Source organism: Protopterus annectens, chromosome 4.part0 (assembly GCF_019279795.1).
Source record: "Protopterus annectens isolate FY-2018-M chromosome 4.part0, PAN1.0, whole genome shotgun sequence".
Lineage (NCBI taxonomy): Eukaryota > Metazoa > Chordata > Ceratodontiformes > Protopteridae > Protopterus > Protopterus annectens.
In genome coordinates, this window is record NC_056733.1 from 1,090,763,069 (window position 1) to 1,090,784,297 (window position 21,229).

Sequence of the window (21,229 nt, forward strand, 5' to 3'; positions counted from 1 at the left end):
TTCAAAAGCATGATATACATTACAGGAAATACAAATTATAGGAGATACAGATGTTTAGGCAGACTAGAAAGAAAAATAAATTACATTCTTAGAAAAATGTTTTATAGTAATTACAAGCAAAACTAGACATGAGTATACACAAACTGAGGATACATGCTAGAAATAGCATGGTATTACGTAAGATGTATGTAGGTAAGAAAACAGATACAGAGCACAATAGATTATTGTAAGAAGTGGCTAATGAGTCAATGAATTTAGTTGTGCTAGCAATATGAGAGACTATAAAGAGGTGTAAGGGGGCTAAGCATGGGAGATTAAGTGGGATCTTGGCAATGGCAGGTGCTAGCATTTAAGAGAAAATTGTTGAGTTTGGATTTAAAGAGATTTGTGCTAGAAATAGTTTGGATGTTAATGGGGAGCTTTTCCAAGCCTAGGAGAAACTGTTTTTGTAAAGATATTCGCCAATATTTTTGTTAGGCTTGTAGGTATCAAGTAGGTGCTGGTCTGAGCTACGGAGAGTACAGGAGGGGTATAAAGGGATATTAGGGAGGAGAGAGAGGGACAAGCTAAGGGTTTGCAAAGTAAAGAGTGTGTGAGTTGCAGATGGGAGAAAAGCAGTTGTTGGGGAAGTCCAGCCAGTGAAGTTATTTCAAAGCAAGGCAGTGATGTGATTTCTAGGGTTGGTTACTGGCAAATCTTGAAACACTGTAATAGATTTGACACAGTTTAGCTAAGGGTGGTTTGTAGATGAGTAAAGACAGGAGACACATATAAAAGACAAGGCAGGAGGAATGCCTGAGCAAGAGTTTGTTTGGAGTCAGGAGTTAGGTATTTTTTTATTTCTGTAGATTAAACTGAGTTTCTGGTTTGTCTTTTTGATATAGTACTGTATATGGGTATTAAATTTCAGTTGGTGATCGATTATAATACCGAGGAGCTTTGTATGTGGCTCAGCTGGAATGATGGCATTATCAAGAGAAGAAATGTTGAAGGTTGTTTTGAGTTGAGACAGGAATTTTGGAAGAAGGAGTAGAAGTTTAGTTTTCTTGGGGTTAAGTATTGGTTGTCAGCTATTTTGAGTGATTGAGAAGAGGTTAGAAATGTTGTCAGAGCAGGTGATAAGAATGGAGTCAGGCTGAAAGTACAGGAAGTGTGTAATTGGTTGGTAAAAATATTAAAGAATAGAGGGCCAAGAATGGAGCCTTGAGGGACCCCAGTATGAATGGATAAGAAAGGGGACCAGGTGGACTGCCATCTTACTGACTGTTGTCTATTAATGAGATACAGTAGGTAGAGAGCCATTTAATAGAAGAGGAGGATAGGTTGAGATTGAATATATTATTAAGAAGTTTAGAGTGAGAGACGGTATCAAAAGCTTTTGAGAGGTCAAGAAAGAGGCAAAAAACAAGTAGATTTTTGTCTCTAGCTTCAGCAACATCTTAGTAATTGACAGAAGGGCAGTGGATGTACTATGATGGGGTCTGAATCCATGTTGAGTAGGATTAGGAGGTTATTGTTAATTAAATAATTGAGTAGCTGTTTGTGTACGCATTTTTCAAGGAGTTTAGGTAGCTGAGAGAGGATTGCAATAGGTCAGTAGTTAGATAATTCGTTATTATTGTTTCCTTTGTGTAATGGGATGGTGTAAAACACTTTCCACATGTCTGGGATGATGGATTCCTGTATGGATCTATTAAACAAAATGGAAACAGGGTAGGCTATTGAGTGAGCAGCTCATTTAAGAAAGAGGGGAGAAAGGTTGTCAGAGAAGGGGGAACAAGGTCTTAATTTAAGCAGAACAGATTTTATGTAACAAGTTGGGACAGGGCTAAGTGTAAAAGAGATGTTATTTTTAGAACTGTAAGTGGAATGTGTGATATTAGGGTTTTGACCATTTTAGGTTAGTTTGAGAATAGAGTCTATGAAACAGGAGTTTAAAAGAGTGGCAGTTTCAGGGGGAGTTTTGTCGGGGTTGGGGGTGGTAGGGTTGCCTTGGTGCAGGATTTTATTAATAGAGTGCCGGAATTTTGGGGGGGTTAGAGTTATGGGTGAGCTGGGCGTTACAACAGAATATTTTCTTATCCTTGTTAATGTGCTTTTTTGTAAGGTTATGAAGTTCTTTATATTTTTGGTGAAGGGAAGTAGATTTTGTTTTAATCTATTGTTTCCAGGTGCTATACCTTCTTTTCATAAGAGTGAGTGTATCTTTTGAGAGCCAAGGGGCATGGGTTGTTTTGATTTTAACTTTTCTAAGAGGTGCCAGAGAGTCAAGGATGGCAAGGAAAGTTTGATTGAAATATAGGACTGCATCATTTAGAGGGTGTATTTCAAAGTGGACTGATTTATGGAATTCAGCATGTTACTGAAAGTATTATTAAAAGAGGAGAGGTTGCGACATTCTCTACAGAGATGGAACTTAGGTACCTGAATAAAATGTCTATGTACTCAGATAGGAAGGTGGTCACTTAGGGAGTCTGATAAGGTCTTTTTGATAGAGGTTAGGCTCAGATGTCAAGATCCAATCCAGGGTGGAGCTATTGTTATTACTTTTGTTGAATCAAGTGAGTCTAGTAAGTAGCTGATGAAAGCCATAAAGGTTGATATTTAAGGAAGGTCTGGTTGTAGATAGTTTTTGCCAGTCACTATTGATGTCTTCTAACAGGATGGTTTCATAAGGAATATGGAGTGACATCCACGAGAGGATGGATTCGAGGACAGGAATATTGTTTCCAGGTGGAATATAGATAGCAGCAATGACACATTTCCTTTGGGTGTTAACGTGGCAGTTTATGATAAGTAGATCAGCTGGATGGAAACTTGGGTGGGTAATGGTTAGAGGGATAAATTTAGATGTTTAGAGTACATGATTGCAACTCCACCACCTTTTCTGGTAATTCTATCTTGACGGTAAATGTTGCAGTGGGGTGGGGGCAGGATTTCTGTGTTGGAGATATGAGGTTTTAACCAAGTTATGGACAGGGCTAGGATGTGTAGGAAGTGCAGGGTAATCCAGGAATGTAGTTCTGGGTTTTTGTAAGGTAGGCTTTTATATTAATAGAATATATAGCAAAGCGTTTGCTATTTGGAGGGTAGGGAAGACAGTTGTAGTTGGCGTTAGATGGGTTGGTGGTAGAAGAAGTGTGTAGAGTGGGTGTGGTTTTTCTGAGGTAGTGGTAGTGACATAATGATTTGAATTTAGGTTTAGGGGATGTGTGTGTGTGTGTGTGTGTGTGTGTGTGTGTGTGTGTGTGTGTGTGTGTGTGTGTGTGTGTGTGTGTGTGTGTGTGTGTGTGTGTAAGGATTTTGTGCCTGTGAAGTTGGGTATAGGAGGTATTGAAGAGAGATGGAGAAATACCGAAGGATGGTTCCTTTTGTTGTACAGAATGTGTAGTGGTAGGTTGGAAATTATAGAGTTGTGTTTCATAGGAAGTAAGGAGTGTGGGAGAGAGAAGTAAAGGGAGTAAGATGAAGGGAAGAGCCATGATTTCAGAGAGAGTTTTGAGATGAAATATTAGAGGGATGTGAGAGTGACTAAAGGATTATTTAATATACCTTTAATTATTGGTTGGAGTAAGAGGGAGTTTGTGGAGTAAGGTATAGTGATCTGATTAGCTCAGTCAAGTGAGTAGAGTGGCAAGGGGAAATGTGAGGGATTTTGTGAGGTGAAGTGATGGGATTGGATAATTAATTATAGTGGGTGGGTAGAAGTTGAGGGTGGTGAGTACAAATGTAATGAAAGTAGGGGTGGGTGGGAATGCGGGAAAGACAGGGGAGAGGAGTGAGCCCGAGCATATTGAGGGCGAATGGAGTTGGTAGAGCCAGAACTGCTGAGGTAAGTGGAGAATAAAAAACATCACTTCTTTCTCTGCTGTATGTGTAAAAATCTATCTAAACTTAAGAAAAACTGCAACAAAGAGAAGCTAATATTCTTTCTTGATTTCTGTGGTGTTACTCTAACATAAAGTAATTAAATTCCAGGGCCAAGAAGTGAGCAGTCAATGAGGAGCTGTTTTTTTTTTTTTAAATGGCATATAACACAATGACCTTATAAATTTAAAATAGATTAACATTGGCTGTTTTAGCAGCCTATTTGTGGTATGTCACAATTATGCATGGCAAATTAAATTGAGTTAGTGCTGTGGAAAAGGTTATCTTGTACTATAGCAGTGGAAATGGTGATAGCCACTCCCTGGCAACAAACACTAAGACAATAGTCAGGGATAGCAGAGGTATCCTCACTTTCAAATGGAGGGAGCAGTGACCCAAAATGACAAGAACAGACATGGATTAGTGAAGTTGAAAGGAGTCCTTGAATACTGATTAGGGGCATAGAAAGATGATGTGGAAAAGGAGCTCCCAGGAAATAATCATGTATATGAGAATATTGTGGTTTTCTGAGAGGTAACATTCCTGAACAAGCACAGATGTAACTGTGTAAGAGATGGGAGGACAACACTACATAAAGATACATTAACTACACACTGATATAATGACATGTCTGCAATGCATAGGGTACTGCTTATGGCACACTAGGTCAGACTTGTCTTGATATGCAGTTTGATTAGTGGACTGAATCACACAATATATCAAAATGCCTTCCTTGCTTTTAAGGACAGATGATAATGAATGGATGGCAGAAGCATTTAAGTGGTGGCTAACAAAGTGAGGTCATAGCAGATCAAGATTGTATAATGCAGGTCAGGCTGTATTATGATATTCATGAATCACACCCACTTAAGTAAAGATACTGTGGTCCTCTTTACTAATGGCATCCATCCATCCTCAACCCCTTTTTCTCATTTTTCACATGGGGTCAGGGTGTCTCTTCTACAGTGGCAATCATCTCGATCCAAGGTTTACACCACTGGGTGGCTAGCCATGCCACGTTTGTTCATTCATCCCACTCACTCACACACTCTCACCTGTGGACAATTTAGAATGTCCAATCCACTTACTGCATGTCTTTGAAATGTGGGAGGAAACCGGAGTACCTAGATGAAACCCACGTTTGGCATCCATTTCTTCTTATATATAAAAAAATGAAATAACCAGGTTATTAGTTTATTTACTTTTTTATTGGATTGGTGAATTAGTTGAACCAAGCTGACCATTCTTCAACCACACCAGAGGCAAATAAATATAAAATAAACATCAGGAAACAACAATGTATAATATCATTTTTATACAGATAGATGTGATAGTAAAATTTAATTTATAGTTCCATCTTCCTTGCACAGCATACATTTATCACATGGCTTGACACTTATAATGCAGGGAGTAGGTGCAATGCCCCTGCACTGACCCAGTAATCAAGGAGCTTCAATCCTCACCACTGGCAATAATGAGGGACGTACATAATGGGAGGATGACAAGTACACACAAAGTAAAGTGCAATTTCCATTAAGAACACACAGAGATCACAGTCAGTCTGGGGCTAGTTTCTTCCTCTTTCTCTCTCTCTCTCTCTCTCTCTCTCCATATCCCCAATAAGACTCCACACTGGCACTGCTATAGGGTTGAGATCTCAGCTGAGTGGCCAAGCTAAGACCTCCAGCACCCTCTCTGTCCAACCAGTGCTTCGTGTCCCTGCCCAAGTAGCTGACACACACACACACACACTTTGAGATTTAATTGCTATACAAACACAAACACATCTGGGAAAGGCTGGCACAGGTTCACTAGCTATGCCCTCTTTTGCCTGGACTATGAGGTAGTTCCAGCTGCCAGCAGCCATCCTTATCAGCTACTATAAGGCCCTTAAAGGGTGTCCAATCCTACTGTGTAATGTTACTATTATCCAAATGGTAGTTTTGACCAAGACTTGCAAGGCTATTTAGGAGTGGCCTGTACAGTGTCACCAAATACATATGCAAGTACTCTCAGAGCTTAAACATCTCACAAATATCAGCCGCAAAGATAGGTTTAAATATATTTAATAATAAAAGACCAATACAATACTCAGTAAATCCAATACAGTTACTTCAGAGTTCAGAATCACAGGAAATATTTTAAAACAACATTGCAGGACAGTCTCAAATAAATACAGAAAACATCTAAACTAATCTTTACTATATTCCTAGCTATATCTAAAAGAGATACTAGCCCTAAATCTTACAGCCAGACAAGTGAAAATGATGATGATGATGATGATAAGTGGATGATCTTGCCATGTCCAAGACAAAATACAAAATGCACAGTTCTCTCTCAGAGATTTCTTAAAAACATTACTGCTGGATCAGCTTGGATGACATCACTCATTGTCAGCTGACTTCACTTCCGAGGCTAATCAGAAACTTACAGAATTTAACATCTCTGTGTGAAAAATACATATCTCTCAGATCTTTGCAGTTGCTAGAAGACATAAAACAATAAAACACTTACAAAACAATGTAGTAGGCACCCTAGTTGTAGACATACTGTCTCCTTACTGAATTGAAACTAACTTTTATAGCACACTCATAAAGCACTTAATTTCAACTTATTTTCTTGGAGTTTTGTGAGTTAATCTTCTATGTTCCAGCAGGGTATGCTTGAAGCTCAGTACATAACATACAGTTCTGTATAAATCATATCAATATTCACAATGACATAGAATTATTTTCAAAATTCCAGATAGACTGGCCCTATCTGGGAATGCCTTACCCCATTCCCTGTCTTGAGAGCCCATCTGCATTGGCATTGCTAAATCCACTGTGATGCTGCAGTGTCCTATCATATGGTTGCAACCCTAGGATCCACCTTAGTAACTTGGCACAATGTAGCCAAGTTAAGTGATTGTGGTCTGGGACTACAGTGACTTTCCTTCCATACAGATAAGACTAAAGTTTCTGCAGTGCCCACACTATGGTTAGGCATTCCTTTTCTACAGCTGCATAGCATTCCTCCCTGGGTTGGAGCCTATGGCTGAGATATACCACTGGGTGCTCTTCTCCCTGTGATTAAACATGGCTAAGTACAGCCCCCACCCCATGGTTTGAAGCATCCACCTGCACAACAATGTTTTTTTTCTGTAATCTGGACTGGCTACCACAGGGTGTCTTCCCAAAGCTCCTTTAAGCTTCTGGAATTCCTGCTCACATGCTGGGGTCCACACTAGCTTATCTGGCCTATTTTTACTTGTCAAGTCTGTGAGGAGAGCAGCTATGGTACTATAATTGGGGACAAACTTTCTGTAGTACCCCACTGTCTCTATGAATGCCCTCACCTGCTTTTTGGTTACAGGGACAGGCCATGCCTGAATGGCTTCGACTTTGGCAGGTTCTGGCCTGATATTACCACTCCCCACTTTATGTCGCAGGTAAGAGACCTCTGCCACACCCACCTGACACTTACTGGGCTTAATGCTCAACCCTGCCATCTGCAGTCTGCCCAGCACCACCATGACAAGCTGTAGGTGCTCTTGTCAGGAATGGCTGTTGATGGCAATATCAGCTAGGTAAGCAAGGGAAAAATCACCTGCTCTTGCTAGGATATGATCTACCAGTCTCTGGAAAGTTGCTAGGGCATTTTTCATCCCAAAGGGCATATTTGTGAACTCATACAAGCCAAAAAGAGTCACAAAGGCTGACCTCTCTCTAGCACTGGGAGTCAGTCAAAGGCACCTGCCAGTAACCCTTGGTAAGATCAATAGTGCTAAGGTACTTAGCCCCACCCAGCTGCTCTAAGGCTTCACCTGTCATAGGCATGGAGTAAGCATCTGACTCTGTCTGACTATTTAATTTCCTGTAGTCCAAAAAGAACTTGGTGCTGCCATCCTTCTTTGGTACCAGCACCACTGGGGAGGCCCAAGGACTGTTGGACTACTGGATTACCCCTAATTTCAACATTTCCTGTATCTTGTCCCTCAGAGTCTGTATGACTCTCTCAGGCACCCTATAAAGGGACTGTCTAATAGGCCTTTAAGGTCCTGCATCCACATGGTGTTGCACCAGGTGGGTGCATCCTTCTTTCCCAGTGAACATGCCCCCAAACTCCTGTAACACTGCTCGGATTTCTTGAACCTGGGTAGGGGATAGCTGTTGGGACATTGCTACTCCTTCCACTGAGGTGTCAATCCAAGCCTCATTGAGGAGATCAGTCACTAGATCCCCCTCAGACTCCTGCCATCCACTGCAAATACCCAGCACAAGGGCCTCTCTATCATGGTAAGGTTTCATCATGTTAACATGATACAATTTGTGGCCCTGCCTCCTGACTAGCAGTCCTACCATGTAGTTAACATCAATGACCCACCTTATCACCTTGTACGGTCCCTCCCAAGCTGCCTGCAGCTTATGTCTGACAGGAATGAGAACCATTACCTGCTTCCCTACAGCATACTGTCTAGCTCGAGCATTCCTATCATACCAGACCTTTTTCTGCTGTCAGGCTTCTCCCAGGTTCTCCTGGGCCAAGCCCATGCATTCCCTGAGCCTTGTCCTGAGGTTTAGGAAATATGCCACAACAGACTCCTTGTGTGATTCACACTTACCCTACCACTCATCTCAAATCAAATCTAAAAGTCCCCTCACCCTATGCCCATAAAGCAACTCAAAGGGTGAAAAAACTGAATTCCTGGGGAACCTCTCTGTAAGCAACCAACAGATGGGGCAAATATTTCTCCCAATCCCTCTTAAACTGGTCTGTAAATGCCCATAGCATTGACTTGAGTGTAGAGTTTAACCTCTCAACAAGACCATTAGTCTGGGGATGGTAGGGGGTGGTCTTTAGGTGCTTCACCACACAGTGCTTCCACAGACAAGCCAGCAGGTCTGACATGAAACTGGAACCTCTGTCAGCCAGTATTTATTTTGGAAAACCTACCCTGCTGAAAATCTCTAACAAAGCATTTGCCACCTTTCCTGTCTCAATGGAGGACTCTAGCCACTGTTTCAGGGTATCTGGTAGCATAATTTACTACCACTAGGATATACTTTTTCCCTGTGGAGCTTGGGGTACTTGGAGGTCCCACAATATCCATAGCTACCCTCTGAAATTGCACCTCAATCACAGGCAAAGGCATCAAAGGAACTTTCACCTTGTCTCCTACCTTGCCTATCTTTTGGCATGGCTCACAGGTCCTACAGTACCCTGTTGCATCTTTAGAATTCCCAGGCCAATAAAAGTTCTGCATAATACATCTCTTTGTACATTTTATGCCCATATGACTTGCAAGAAGAATATCATGGGCTATGGCTAGAAGTGCCAGACGGTAGGCTCTGGGCATTACCAACTGCTGTATTCTCTCACCCACTAGCCCTCCCTAAGGGGTCCACGCTCTATACAGTAATACTTTGTCCCAGTATACAGATTCCCCTCTCCCTTAAGAATCAGGTGCCTCACTAGCTACCTCCCTCAGGCCCTGTAATGTACGGTCTGAGAGCTGAGCCTGTCTCAACTCTCTCTTTGTAACCCTTCCCAGCTCCCCTTCCACAGGAGGTCTGGTATTCTCTGACAGCAGTGCCTCACTGTCAGCCCAGGTACTACTACTCATCTCTGCCCTTGCAGTCACTCTGTCCAAGGGAACATCAGTACCCACCAGCAGCTTTGGCTCACCTTCAGTCTCACTGCTACAGGTTAACTCCCTCCCTGAAGTAACCACCTCACCAGTCCTGGCTGCAAGTGTGCGGTCTGTCTGGGCCTCCTCCAGGCTACCAGACCCCACATACTTGTCTCCAAGCATGCCTGTGTGTAACTGCATGCACACAGGGTACTGCATTATCAAAATTATTCCATATCAGGACATCTGCAGGGATATCCTCAAACCCACCTACTTGCTATCTTCCTTTTCCACCCTCCAAGTCAAGGTCAACCCTAGCCAAAGGTATTTGGAATGGGGTCCCTCCTAAAGCTCTGACTGGAGTATACTTCCCAAGCAAGTAGTGCTCCTCTGTAACCATTGCAGGCTTCACAATGGTTAGGTCAGAGGCTGTCTCCTTTAGCAGTGGCCTCTTTGCCATCCACTAAGATAGGATATAACCTCTTGTGGCAGTTTGGTACCCTTGTTGTCTTGAGACAACTTACTACTGGCATTTTGTTATTCATACTTACTGGCTCTCCCACCTTTTCTTCCCTACCTTGCCTCCATGGACATCTTAATGCTACATGGCCCCACTGGTTGCATTTACAACATTTAACCCTTGATCCTGGATGTGTACCTGGACTAGTGGCTTCCCCTGCTTCTGGCAGACTCTGTTAGGGCAGTCTGGGCTGCTCACCATGGATTCTCTTAGACCCATCAGCAGCACTGTGTGTCCATTTCCTGTGCAGTGATGCCCTGCTTGCTAGGTATAGGTCTCCCTTCTTCCCCAACTCATCTGCAGTAGTGCATTGTCTATCAGCTAACCAGATTCTCATGTCCTCAGGCAAAGTGCTAAGGGCTTGTTCCCTCACCAAAAGGTCTTCCAGCCCTTCAAAAGTGGTGACCTGACATCCACTCACCCACATATGAAAATAAGTGCTTAGTTCAGCAAAATATTCATACACACTTTCATCTGCCTTGTGTCTATGCTCACAACACTTTTTATAAGTTTCAGGTCTTAACTTAAAGCTTTCTAAAAGACAGTTGTTTACAACATTATAATTTAAACAATCAGTATCAGACAATTTAGAAATAGCAGTTACAGCTTTACCATGGAGTAACGGGGGTCAAGAACCGTACCCAAAGCCCTTGGTCAGCATTGTACTGTTTACATACCCTCTCAAACATATGTATGAAACTATCAAAATTATCCTCCTCTGTATATTATGGAAGAAATTTACTGACCTTTGTTGCTTGTGTGGTTGAGTTACTCCCTTCCCCATTACCTCCATGACTCTGACAAAGAGTCAGCATATCCTTTTCATACTGCCTCTGCCTCTCATTCTCCTCAGCTTCTAGGCATCGCAATTTCTCATTTTACTCAGACTTCCAATGTATCAGTCTCTCTGCTGCTTCTATTTCCAAATGCTTGGCCTCCAGCTCAAGTCTCTTCAACTCCAGATGGATTTTTAAGTATTCTGTGGAAAGGTTGAACTGTCCATTTTCTCTGAGAGTTGTATATCTCCATGGGCAGTCTGATTGCCCTCCTGATTGCTATTCTGCAATGCAGCTGTGACTAAAGCTGCAATCATGTCTGCTTTGGCATGAACCAGTCCTTTAGCCTGGCACATGACAGCCAACTGGCTCCTTGTCAGCTTGCCATACTCCTCTGGTGACATGCTTGCCTGCTCTCCCTGACTAACTAAGCTAACAAAAAAATAAAACAATTGTGATATGAACTCTGAATGTTCACTGCGTGGCTAATTGAGAGTACAAACACCTTCAGTGACCACTATACACAGGCTGCAGGAATTCAGTATCCACACCACTACAAGCCAATTAATATGTGATGTGGCTGTCACACCACTGCCAACTAATTAATATGTGATGTGGATATCCCATCACTGTTAACCAATTAATATGTGATGTGGATATCACACCACTGTCCACCAATTAATATGTGACACCCCTGCACTGGCCAAATAATCAAGGAGCCTCAATACTCACCACTGGCAACAGCAAGGAATGTATACAATGGGAGGCTGACAAGTACACACATAGTAAAGTGCAATCTCCCTTAACAGCACACAGAGATTAACAATTAGTCTGGGGCTGGTTTCTCCCTCTCTCTCCATATCCCTAATAAGACTCCCCACTTGCACAGCTATAGAGTTCAGATCGCAGGTGAGAGGTCAAGCCAAGACCTCCAGCACCCTCTCTGTCCAACCAGTGCATCGTGTTCCTGCCCAAGTAGCTGACACACACACACACATACACACACACACACGCACACACTTTGAGATTTGATTGGTATACAAACACACACATATACACACACACACACACACACACACACACCTGTGAAAGGCTGGCACAGGTTTACTAGCTGTGTCCCCTTTTGCCAAGACTATAAGGTAGTTTCAGCTGCCACCAGCCACCCTTAATAGCTACTATAAGGCCCTTACACGGGGTGTCCAATCCTACTGTGTAATGCTACTGTTATCCAAATGGTAGTTTTGACCAACACTTGCAAATCTATTTTAGGAGTGGTCTGTACAGTGTCACCAAATACATATGCAAGTATCTAAGAGCTTAAATATGTCTTACAAATACCAGCCACAAAGATGGGTTTAAATATATTTAATAATAAAAGAACAAGACAATACTCAGTAAATCCAACACAGTTACTTTGGAGTTCAGAATCACAGGAAGTATTTTAAAACAACATTGCAGAACAGCCTTGAATAAATACAGAAAACATCTAAAGTAATCTTTACTATATTCCTATATCTATCTAAAAGACATACTATTCCTAAATCTTACTTACAGCCAGGCAAGTGCAGATGATGATGATGAGTGTATGTTCTTGCTAGGTCCAAGACAAAATGCACAGTCTCGCTCTCTGAGAAATTTCTTAAATTAATATCAAACATTACTGCTGGGCTAGCTTGGGTGACATCACTCTTTGTTACCTGACTTCAGTTCCCAGGCTAAACAGAAACTTAAAAGAATTTAACATCTCTGTGAGAGAAATACATATCTCTCAGATCTTTGCAGTTGCTAGGAGACATAAAACAATAAAACACTTACAAAACAATGCAGAAGGCACCCTAGTTCTAGACATCCTGTCTCCTTGCTGCATTGAAACTAACTTTTATAGCACAATCGTAAACCACTTAATTTCAACTTATTTTCTTGAAGTTTTGTAAGTTAATCTTCTATGTTCCAGCAGGGTATGCTGTGGTTACATTCTTGAAGCTCAGTACATAACATACAGTTCTGTATAGATCATATCAATATTCACAATGACATAGAATTATTTACAAAATTCCAGATAGCTGGGCTGGCAGTGTGACAGTAGAATAAGCATAAAAAGGCAGGGATGACTGCATCTCATACCTAAAATCAAGAAAATAGTTGCCCCCCACCACAGGGTGCTCCCTGGTTTGAGTTCACTGAGGAAACTGGATAATGATGTCAGACATCTCATAGTCTAAGGGAAATCATTCTAAATTAAGGTGCATGTACAGAGAAGGTTTTGGCATTCATAGATGTGCAGATAGAGAATGAGAGAAAGATTTACAAGATATACAATAAGTTAAAGGTGTAGAATGCTGCAGGTTTGTTATAGCAAGAGTGCTGAAGGAGTAAGAAATAAGAATTTGATGATGATGAAGCAGGTGAGGAGAGTAAATTCTCTGATTAAAACAAAGCATTATGTACTACAATGTTTAGTTATTCAGTTTCTAATGTATTTATTTGTCACTGTAGCATTTTATACTGTTTGTTATTGAATGTCAATGGAACATTGTCTTGGCAGTAAAGCTGGATATAAAAAGTTAGCACAGCTTAGTTTAAGAAGTGCTGTGGGATTCATGGTGTAGCAAAGAAAAGTGCAGTCTTTATTTAGCAATTAATAAAAGAAAGACTGATGACTAGGAGGATATATTCTCTATTAGGAATGGATATTCTTGTAACAATAGCGACTCTGGTTTGAAGAATAATCAGATATGAAATATAGGATGCACCTTTTAATTTGCATAGAGTCTAAGCATTTGTTGTTTGAATCTGTACTACAAGTCTTAAATGTAAGTATTTAAACTAATCACCAACTTCAATATATTGGTTGCATGCTGAGAAATGTGTCCAAAAAAGGGATTAGATTAAGTCCAGAATTTATGCCAATTTTTTTCAGTGTATTAAAATAAATTTATGGGGACCAGTTCTGTGACATAACTAAGTCAAGCCTCAGGACTGTACTATCCTTGGCAGAAGAGTTGTCATACATGAGAATTGCATAGCCATCTGCGTATAATAGTATATAGAGTTTAATATATAAATAATTATTTACCCATGTTCTATATCTCCTTTTACCTGGAGTGTTTTTATTAATTTCTTGTTATAGTACTATGCTCAGCATACATGATGTAACCTGTTTTGTGTATTATGCTGGATGTATTGTATTTGTATAACTTGATGTTGGAGCTTTTCTCCCTGGGCCTCCGCTGAAAATGGACCTGGTCCAGTCGGAATTTCCTGGTTAACAAATGTAAAATAAATAAATAATAAATAAATGTAAAGAATGGAAAGAAAGGTTTCAAAAACTGATACTTCCACCACTCTGATTGCTCAGAGGCAGGGGAGGAAAAAGCAGAGTTAGCTGCATCCGTAAATAGGCTCAGTTTCATATTCCACTATCTTACAGAATAGAAGAGGAAATTATTTGGAGTCAATGGCCTATATAAGATCTCTCAGTAAGGTTCTGGTCAGTATTACAATTTTGAAGTAGCAAAGATTTTGTTAGTTTTAAGACAGAAGAGTAACCATTTTGCTTTGGCTAATTTTCAGCCTTGGTGTTGATCACAGATGAGCCTAGGGAGACTATGGTGGGGATTTGCTGTTTAAAGTGTGCAGATTCACAGTTTTACATAAGTTTTACATATAAATACAGAACTTACATGGGTTGTAATGATTAACATCAGAAGGGTTTCATGACTCAAGGTGTGGGTGAAAGTAGCCATTATATGATGCCCATGGAATACACCAGTAGTGATACAGATAGTGAGTATCTGGGTTGAGATGGTAGATCAGTATGTTGCAAGAACAGAAGAAATGCAAGAAAAGCCCATCAAGACCAGGTCTACTACTTATGAGTAAAAATTTTAAGAGTTTTTTAAGCATCTGCAAAATGATGATTGTGAAACCAAAGAAGTATGAAAAGCAAAGATGGTAAAGTTTATTCTAGGAGTTCAAATAAGTGGTTAGGATAGCTGATAAATATTCTTATCGAAACTATTAGCAAAATTATCCTTGAAATTACCATGAGTTGGAGAAATTGGATCAGAAATTTGTTTTTATGCAATTTCCATCAGATGCAAGTAATATTTTATATTTGTAAGGTGACTGATAACAGTTACAAAATTATCTGAATTTCTGAGTATGGAGGTTTGTTGTTGTATTACTTGATTTTTGTAAAATTAGTTAAGTGAAAGCACTTCTTGCACTACTTTATGAATCCCACCCAACAAATAAAGGGAAATATGACTGTTTAACTGAGACCAGGAGGTTTTTGGTTTTCATTTGATTAATGAGAAAGCATGCTCTTTCGTGTGTTTTGTTCTGCAGGGGAAGGGTTTTTTTTTCCATGGATTGGAGGAAATGTGTGGGAAATGAATTAAGACATCATTGAATAAAGACTGCTTGATGACCTTGGGTCTCATTGGTTTGAGAGAGTCTGTTCAATAATGCTTATTCAGACTTCTTAATGAAAGATGTAATCATTTAAGATGGTTCAGAGTACTTTAATCTGTATTTGAGGACAAAGCAAAGTACACTGCTCAATAACCAACACTAATTATACTTTAGACTTGAACATTTTATGGGTACTTTGGTTAAGATCCAGTCTAGGAAGCAATAGTTATGTTAAACCATGTTTGGTTACTTTTTCTTTTAACAAACTGGGTAAAGTTAAATTTTAATAGGGTGATTGCTAGGCTTCAGTGAAGTTTTGCATCTTCAAGGTTACCCAAGGTGACAAGGAGAAATTCAAGTTTGTAATTGATAGTTCCAAAGGGATAGCATCATTTATATTTTGTAATTCCCTACTTCATCTTATCTGACAATACCAGATTTAAAAATTATTCATATGACATGGCCTCCTGTACTATTTGTTTGAGTTGAGATACCTTTAAGGCATTTGCCTTGCTCTTGGAAGAGTTTGAATGCTCCTCTGCAAGACTACCTATTGTGACAATTGGGTGAGTACTTTGCTTAACTCTAGCTATCTAGAACTATAATTTCTGTTTCATAATGGCAGTGGTGTATGCAGCCTTTTACAGGAAAGAAAGCACTCTGAAGGGATTGAACTGTTCACTTTTACTGGCTGTATCACTACACACAGATAAATCAAAGCATTGTTTGCAAGGTTTTGAGTCACTGTGATTTTATTTTTGTAACAACACACTTCTAAAATCAAAACGAAGTATGCAAAACACTGAAAAAATTGAAACAAACAAAAAATGTTGGGTGAACTCAATACGATTATGACTATTTTCTAAAGTAAAGATGCAGCCATACTTCTGTCATTGTTAGATGATTCTAAAGCAATGCCTAATCTCAAAAAGGGTTCAAGTTGCCTTACTTTTACATAAAACAGAAAGTTATGTGAAAAAATACAAACCTTTACAGCTCACACTTACTACATAATGGAGCTATACACAAACTAGACCATTCTATACAACATAGGCTTTTGCAAATTTGGAACTAGTATTCTCTTGATGAATCTCTTTAACTTAAAAGCAGCTGTTTGTTTAGATCCTTATTTTAGTTCAAATTATGAAAACAGAAGAGTTTATCAAGTCCTGCACTAAGTAAATCAATTGGATAACCAAAAGAATTTGAATAATATTTAAAGACCTCAAAATTATTACAAAAGCCTTACACAGAGCATACAAATGGAAGTGAGATCTGATTACATGAGTAGAGGACACATCTCAACATCCCTTCATCAAAAGGAGCAGCACAGTGAATGACAACTAAGCAAAATGAGTGACACAGAGTAAACAGTGAATGTGACAATATAAATCACAGTAAAATAAAGTGACCTCACATTTACGATGAATGTGCACAGCAGATCATCATACTTTTTAATGAATTTGTGCCATACATTTCAAAGAATATTTGACGGTTCTCATTTCTCCGTGGTACAGGGAGCTCTTGAAAGTTGAAAATGAGTGTCGTGCCTATAATGAGTAGTAACCAAAAGCCGTGTAACTAGAACAGATTAAATGTATACAATTTAGACACAGTTAATTGGATTGGCTAATGTAGATTTACCACTAGAAGCAAACCAAGGGAGTTAAGACATTCGCTGTCGCTTTGGCAGGGATGTTAAAGACTAAATCAAACGCTTGCAACTGTCCTGGCTTTGACCCTTTACCAGCTATGAGAGCCTGAACGAGACATATCACCAACCATTTATTCTGCAGTGTCCCTGTGAAGGGACTGTATGCCCAGTGAGCTTACCTGGTTAACAACTTTCCCCCCTCAGCAGAAGTGCAAGACATTGTATTTATCAGCTGTAATGCGTCCATATTTGTGTTTTATAAAATATTTGAAGGCATCAATTGGATTCTTTTTTTTTTTTGCGATTTGATATTTATATAGTAATACACAGCCATATAAATGCACCCTGCCACAAGAATACCACGTTGAACAAGTACGTGGCTTTAATAAATGTTAAATGTAATAAGCAAAATATTAAATAACTGAATAATGTATATAAAATCAGACCGATAGGCAGATAAACGAGCAACTTAGAAGACGGGTATATTTTCTTACCTCCGAAGATAAAATGGGTCCAATGTTATCCTCAGAAAGAAGACACAGTTCCTGGAACTGCTGATGACATGGATTTGAATTATTTGCACTCGGGAAGTCTATGGTAATAAAATCATCCTTCAGCTCCTGAGGTACAGAAATTCTGTAGGTGTCTACTTTATAAATAGATCTGCCTCCATGTACTTCCACATACGCCTGAAGACCCTGACTACCATGAGATTGTACAAAGGCATTCCTTTGTTGATATGTACTATTTGTATCCGTTTTCCATCTGCTACAGAAGTTAGACTGAAGTCCCATGTTTGCAGAGTTGTAGCACCGTAATGCAACCGTAATAGAAACAACCACAAAGAACAAAAAAAGAACTGACAGTAAGCAGATGATCAGATAGAGATTAAGGTCTGAAATGCTTTCTTCACCGCCAGTCTGCGGCATATTGACTTTCGGACGAGCATCTGGGACGCTGTCAGTCAATGCTAAGTGTATAACTGTTGAGGCTGACAGTGATGGTCGCCCATTGTCCTTTACCATGATTACAAGATTGTGAACTGATGAGTCGTTACTCTGGATTTGTCTTGCAGTTCGTATTTCTCCGGTGTACTTGGATATGCTAAAGAGTTCAGATACATCTGATTTAAGAAGCTGATAAGAAATCCAAGCATTAAATCCAACGTCGGCATCAACAGCTAACACTTTTGCTACTAAATGCCCCGCATTTGCAGATCGGGGTACACTGTTTGCTCCTTCCAAATCTTTCCCTGGAAAGGGATACAGAATTTCTGGGGTATTATCATTTGCATCTATTACATACACCTTTATATTAACGGCTCCACTTAGCTGTGGGATACCTGCATCTAGACCTTTTATACGAAACTGGTACTCTCTCATTTTTTCATAATCCAATGACGTCAGCGCATATATGACGCCATCCTCTCTGCCAACCGAGAAACAAGTGGAGGAAGGCTCATTATTTAATTGATTTCCGACGAATATGTATGAAATATCTGCATTTTTTCCTAAATCTGGGTCCTCGGCATTTACCCTACCCACTGCCGCTCCTGGGAAGTTATTTTCAGTCACATATATCTCAAAAGTGGTTTCAGAAAAGCTTGGTGGATTGTCATTGACATCTTCAATATGAACCCTGATGGTTCTATGAGATGATCTTACTGGTGATCCCTGATCAGTAGCCCAAACAGACACGTTGTATTCGGAAACGAGCTCCCGGTCCAAAGCATTACTGGTCACTAGAGTGTAGTAATTATTTAAAGAAGGTTTAAGTTGAAAGGGAATGTTATGCGAAATCTTACAGCTAACGTGTCCATTAGGACCAGAGTCTTTATCTGCTACACTGATAAAGGCAACCACGGTGCCTGTAGGAGCATCTTCAGGGATTGAATGTGATACAGAAGTTACGCTGATTTCTGGCCCGTTGTCATTCAGATCGATAATTTCTACCAATATTTTGCAGAGGGCAACCTCCGAGCGTGGACCTTTGTTTGTCGCTAGTATATACAGTTCATACCTGCTGGTATCCTCAAAATCCACTGAACCATTTAAAGTGATTACGCCAGTAGCCGAGTCCAGTCTAAAAAGCTCATGTGCCTTTGCAGCTGTGCTAGCACTATAACTGTATACTATTTCAGCGTTTGTACCTTCATCTAAATCGGTGGCATTTAATTTGATTACTAAACTACCATTGGACGCATTTTCTTCCAGGGTTACAACATACTGACTCTGGCTGAATACAGGAGGATTGTCATTGGCATCTAAGACGTTAACTATAATTTTAGCCACAGCAGAATGTTGTTGGTACCCCCCATCATAAGCTGTCATTGTTAGCAGGTGAGTTTTCTCATGTTCCCTGTCAAGTGCTCTTTCTAGTAGCAGTTCTGGGAACTCGTTACCTTCCCCGGGGTTGGGATTTTTTAGAATAAAATGTTTGTTTGGGCTTAGCTGGTAGACACTGACAGAATTTGTACCTATATCTGGGTCATATGCCTTCTCAACTGGGAAACGAACCCCAGGCAATGTAGCTTCTGAAATATCTAATTTTATTTCATTGCCTCTGAATGATGGTGCGTTGTCATTAATGTCTAAAATATTAACTTCCACATGATGAAGCTCTACTGGGTTTTCCAACATAACTTCAAAATTCAAACTGCATACAAGGTTAGTTCCACAAAGCTGCTCCCGATCAAGGCGGTCTTTTATCAATAATCGACCACTCCCCGGATTTATATCAAAATGCTGGCCCTGAGCTGAAGAAACTATTCGAAATCGTCTAAGAGCCATTTTCTTCATATCTAGGGACAAATCGGTTGCGACATTTCCTATGTAGGTGCCAGGATCTTTCTCTTCCGGCACAGTATAACGCAGCTGTCCAAAAACAAAGGGAGAGGTAAAAATAACCACCCAAGTTACCTTCACCGGGCTCTCCATCTCCAAGGACGCGTAAGGAAAGCTGTGGGAATGAAACGGCTCTTGCTACCGCAACACAATTTCGATAAACGGATTACAAAGCTCCGGCCATACTACTGCATCATAGGAGAATAAAAATGCATGCTTCCTCTAGTAAGTACACCATCTTTTCACACTGGCCTTGGCTATGAGAGGTTTTACTAAAGGGTGGCGTTATAACTGAATATATCGTGGAACCATAGCGACCCCAAAAGGTATAGTATTTAATGACTTGCAGCAGAACAAAAACACAATGAACGGTCCCAGACGCTGTTGTTATGTTTGCCGCGATACAGTTAGCCGAAAAAGAGACAATTGGTAGATATAATATTTACGATCGAACATATATATATATATATATATATATATATATATATATATATATATATATATATATCCATGTCAGGGGTGTACTGACTTAAATAGCTCGTTCCTTTTTCAGTTAAGGAAACTATTAGATGAATCATTCCATTAGGAAATGTGTATAAATTAACTTATTAACGGTATTGTTTCCTTTTAAATCATACATCTTAGCTACAAATAAGATAATCACTATACAGATAATCGTATGCAAGGTATATGTCGGTTGTATAAAATCGTAATTCAAAGTACCAAGATCCAGCACAACGACTACGCGCGCAGATCTGTCTTGGTAAACTCAGCGTTGTTGCTTTAAATACTTTAAATAGTACTACTAGTGGAAGCATTATGAAGGTATTCTTAATCTTAATTCCATATCGGATAAACACTGGTATTTGCAACCCTGTATTTTCAGACATTAATTATAGATTAGGAAGGACACACAAGGAAACGTGCGTTCCCATTAAATGTCTCACAGTTTCAGTAAAATAAATAAACAAATAAAAGACAAAGCCTTTTGAGTTGAATGCATAACAGTATATTCTCCGGTCCATTGTCCTCACGTAGAAACCCCTTTTTATCCCAACCATCCAGTAGATATGAAGACGCCTTCCAGTCTCGAATGGAAAAGCCAAGCAGTATCTTGTTTAAAGTGGTATCTTGTATTTATTTATGTGCACTTCTCTAAAAGATACCTATCCAGCCAAACGCATTTACAAGTTGCACCCGACTTCTGTGATTACCCCACAAACACCCACCGCCATCCACGGAGTTCACGGAGGACGGCACGTACACTTACTAGGAATTTTAGAGATCCCGACTCCCGATCTAGTTAGCAGGTATCTTTGGAATGTGGGGCGAAGCCGGTGCACACAGAGGAAACACATGGAACACGGGAAGAACATGGAGATTCCGCACAAAAGGCACCCCAACTGTGAGCAGAACCGGAGAATAGCTGTTCGGCGACAGACCATGTGTCCATCGTTAATTTCACTTCCACGTTATTCCAGATTGTTTGCATTGGCCTTTTTAACTGGAAGGCTGCTTATGTTATAATGTGACTACACATAT

General features: G+C 40.1%; 1 protein-coding gene across 1 annotated transcript; it reads right to left on the minus strand.

The window, feature by feature from the left end:
• Window positions 1-17,284: 17,284 nt before the first annotated feature.
• LOC122800413 (protocadherin gamma-C3-like) lies at window positions 17,285-19,947 on the minus strand. The gene has a single exon (XM_044069861.1). It carries the CDS (start codon window positions 19,778-19,780, stop codon window positions 17,285-17,287), a length of 2,496 nt encoding a protein of 831 aa, XP_043925796.1. The 5' UTR covers window positions 19,781-19,947.
• Between the last annotated feature and the right edge of the window lie 1,282 nt (window positions 19,948-21,229).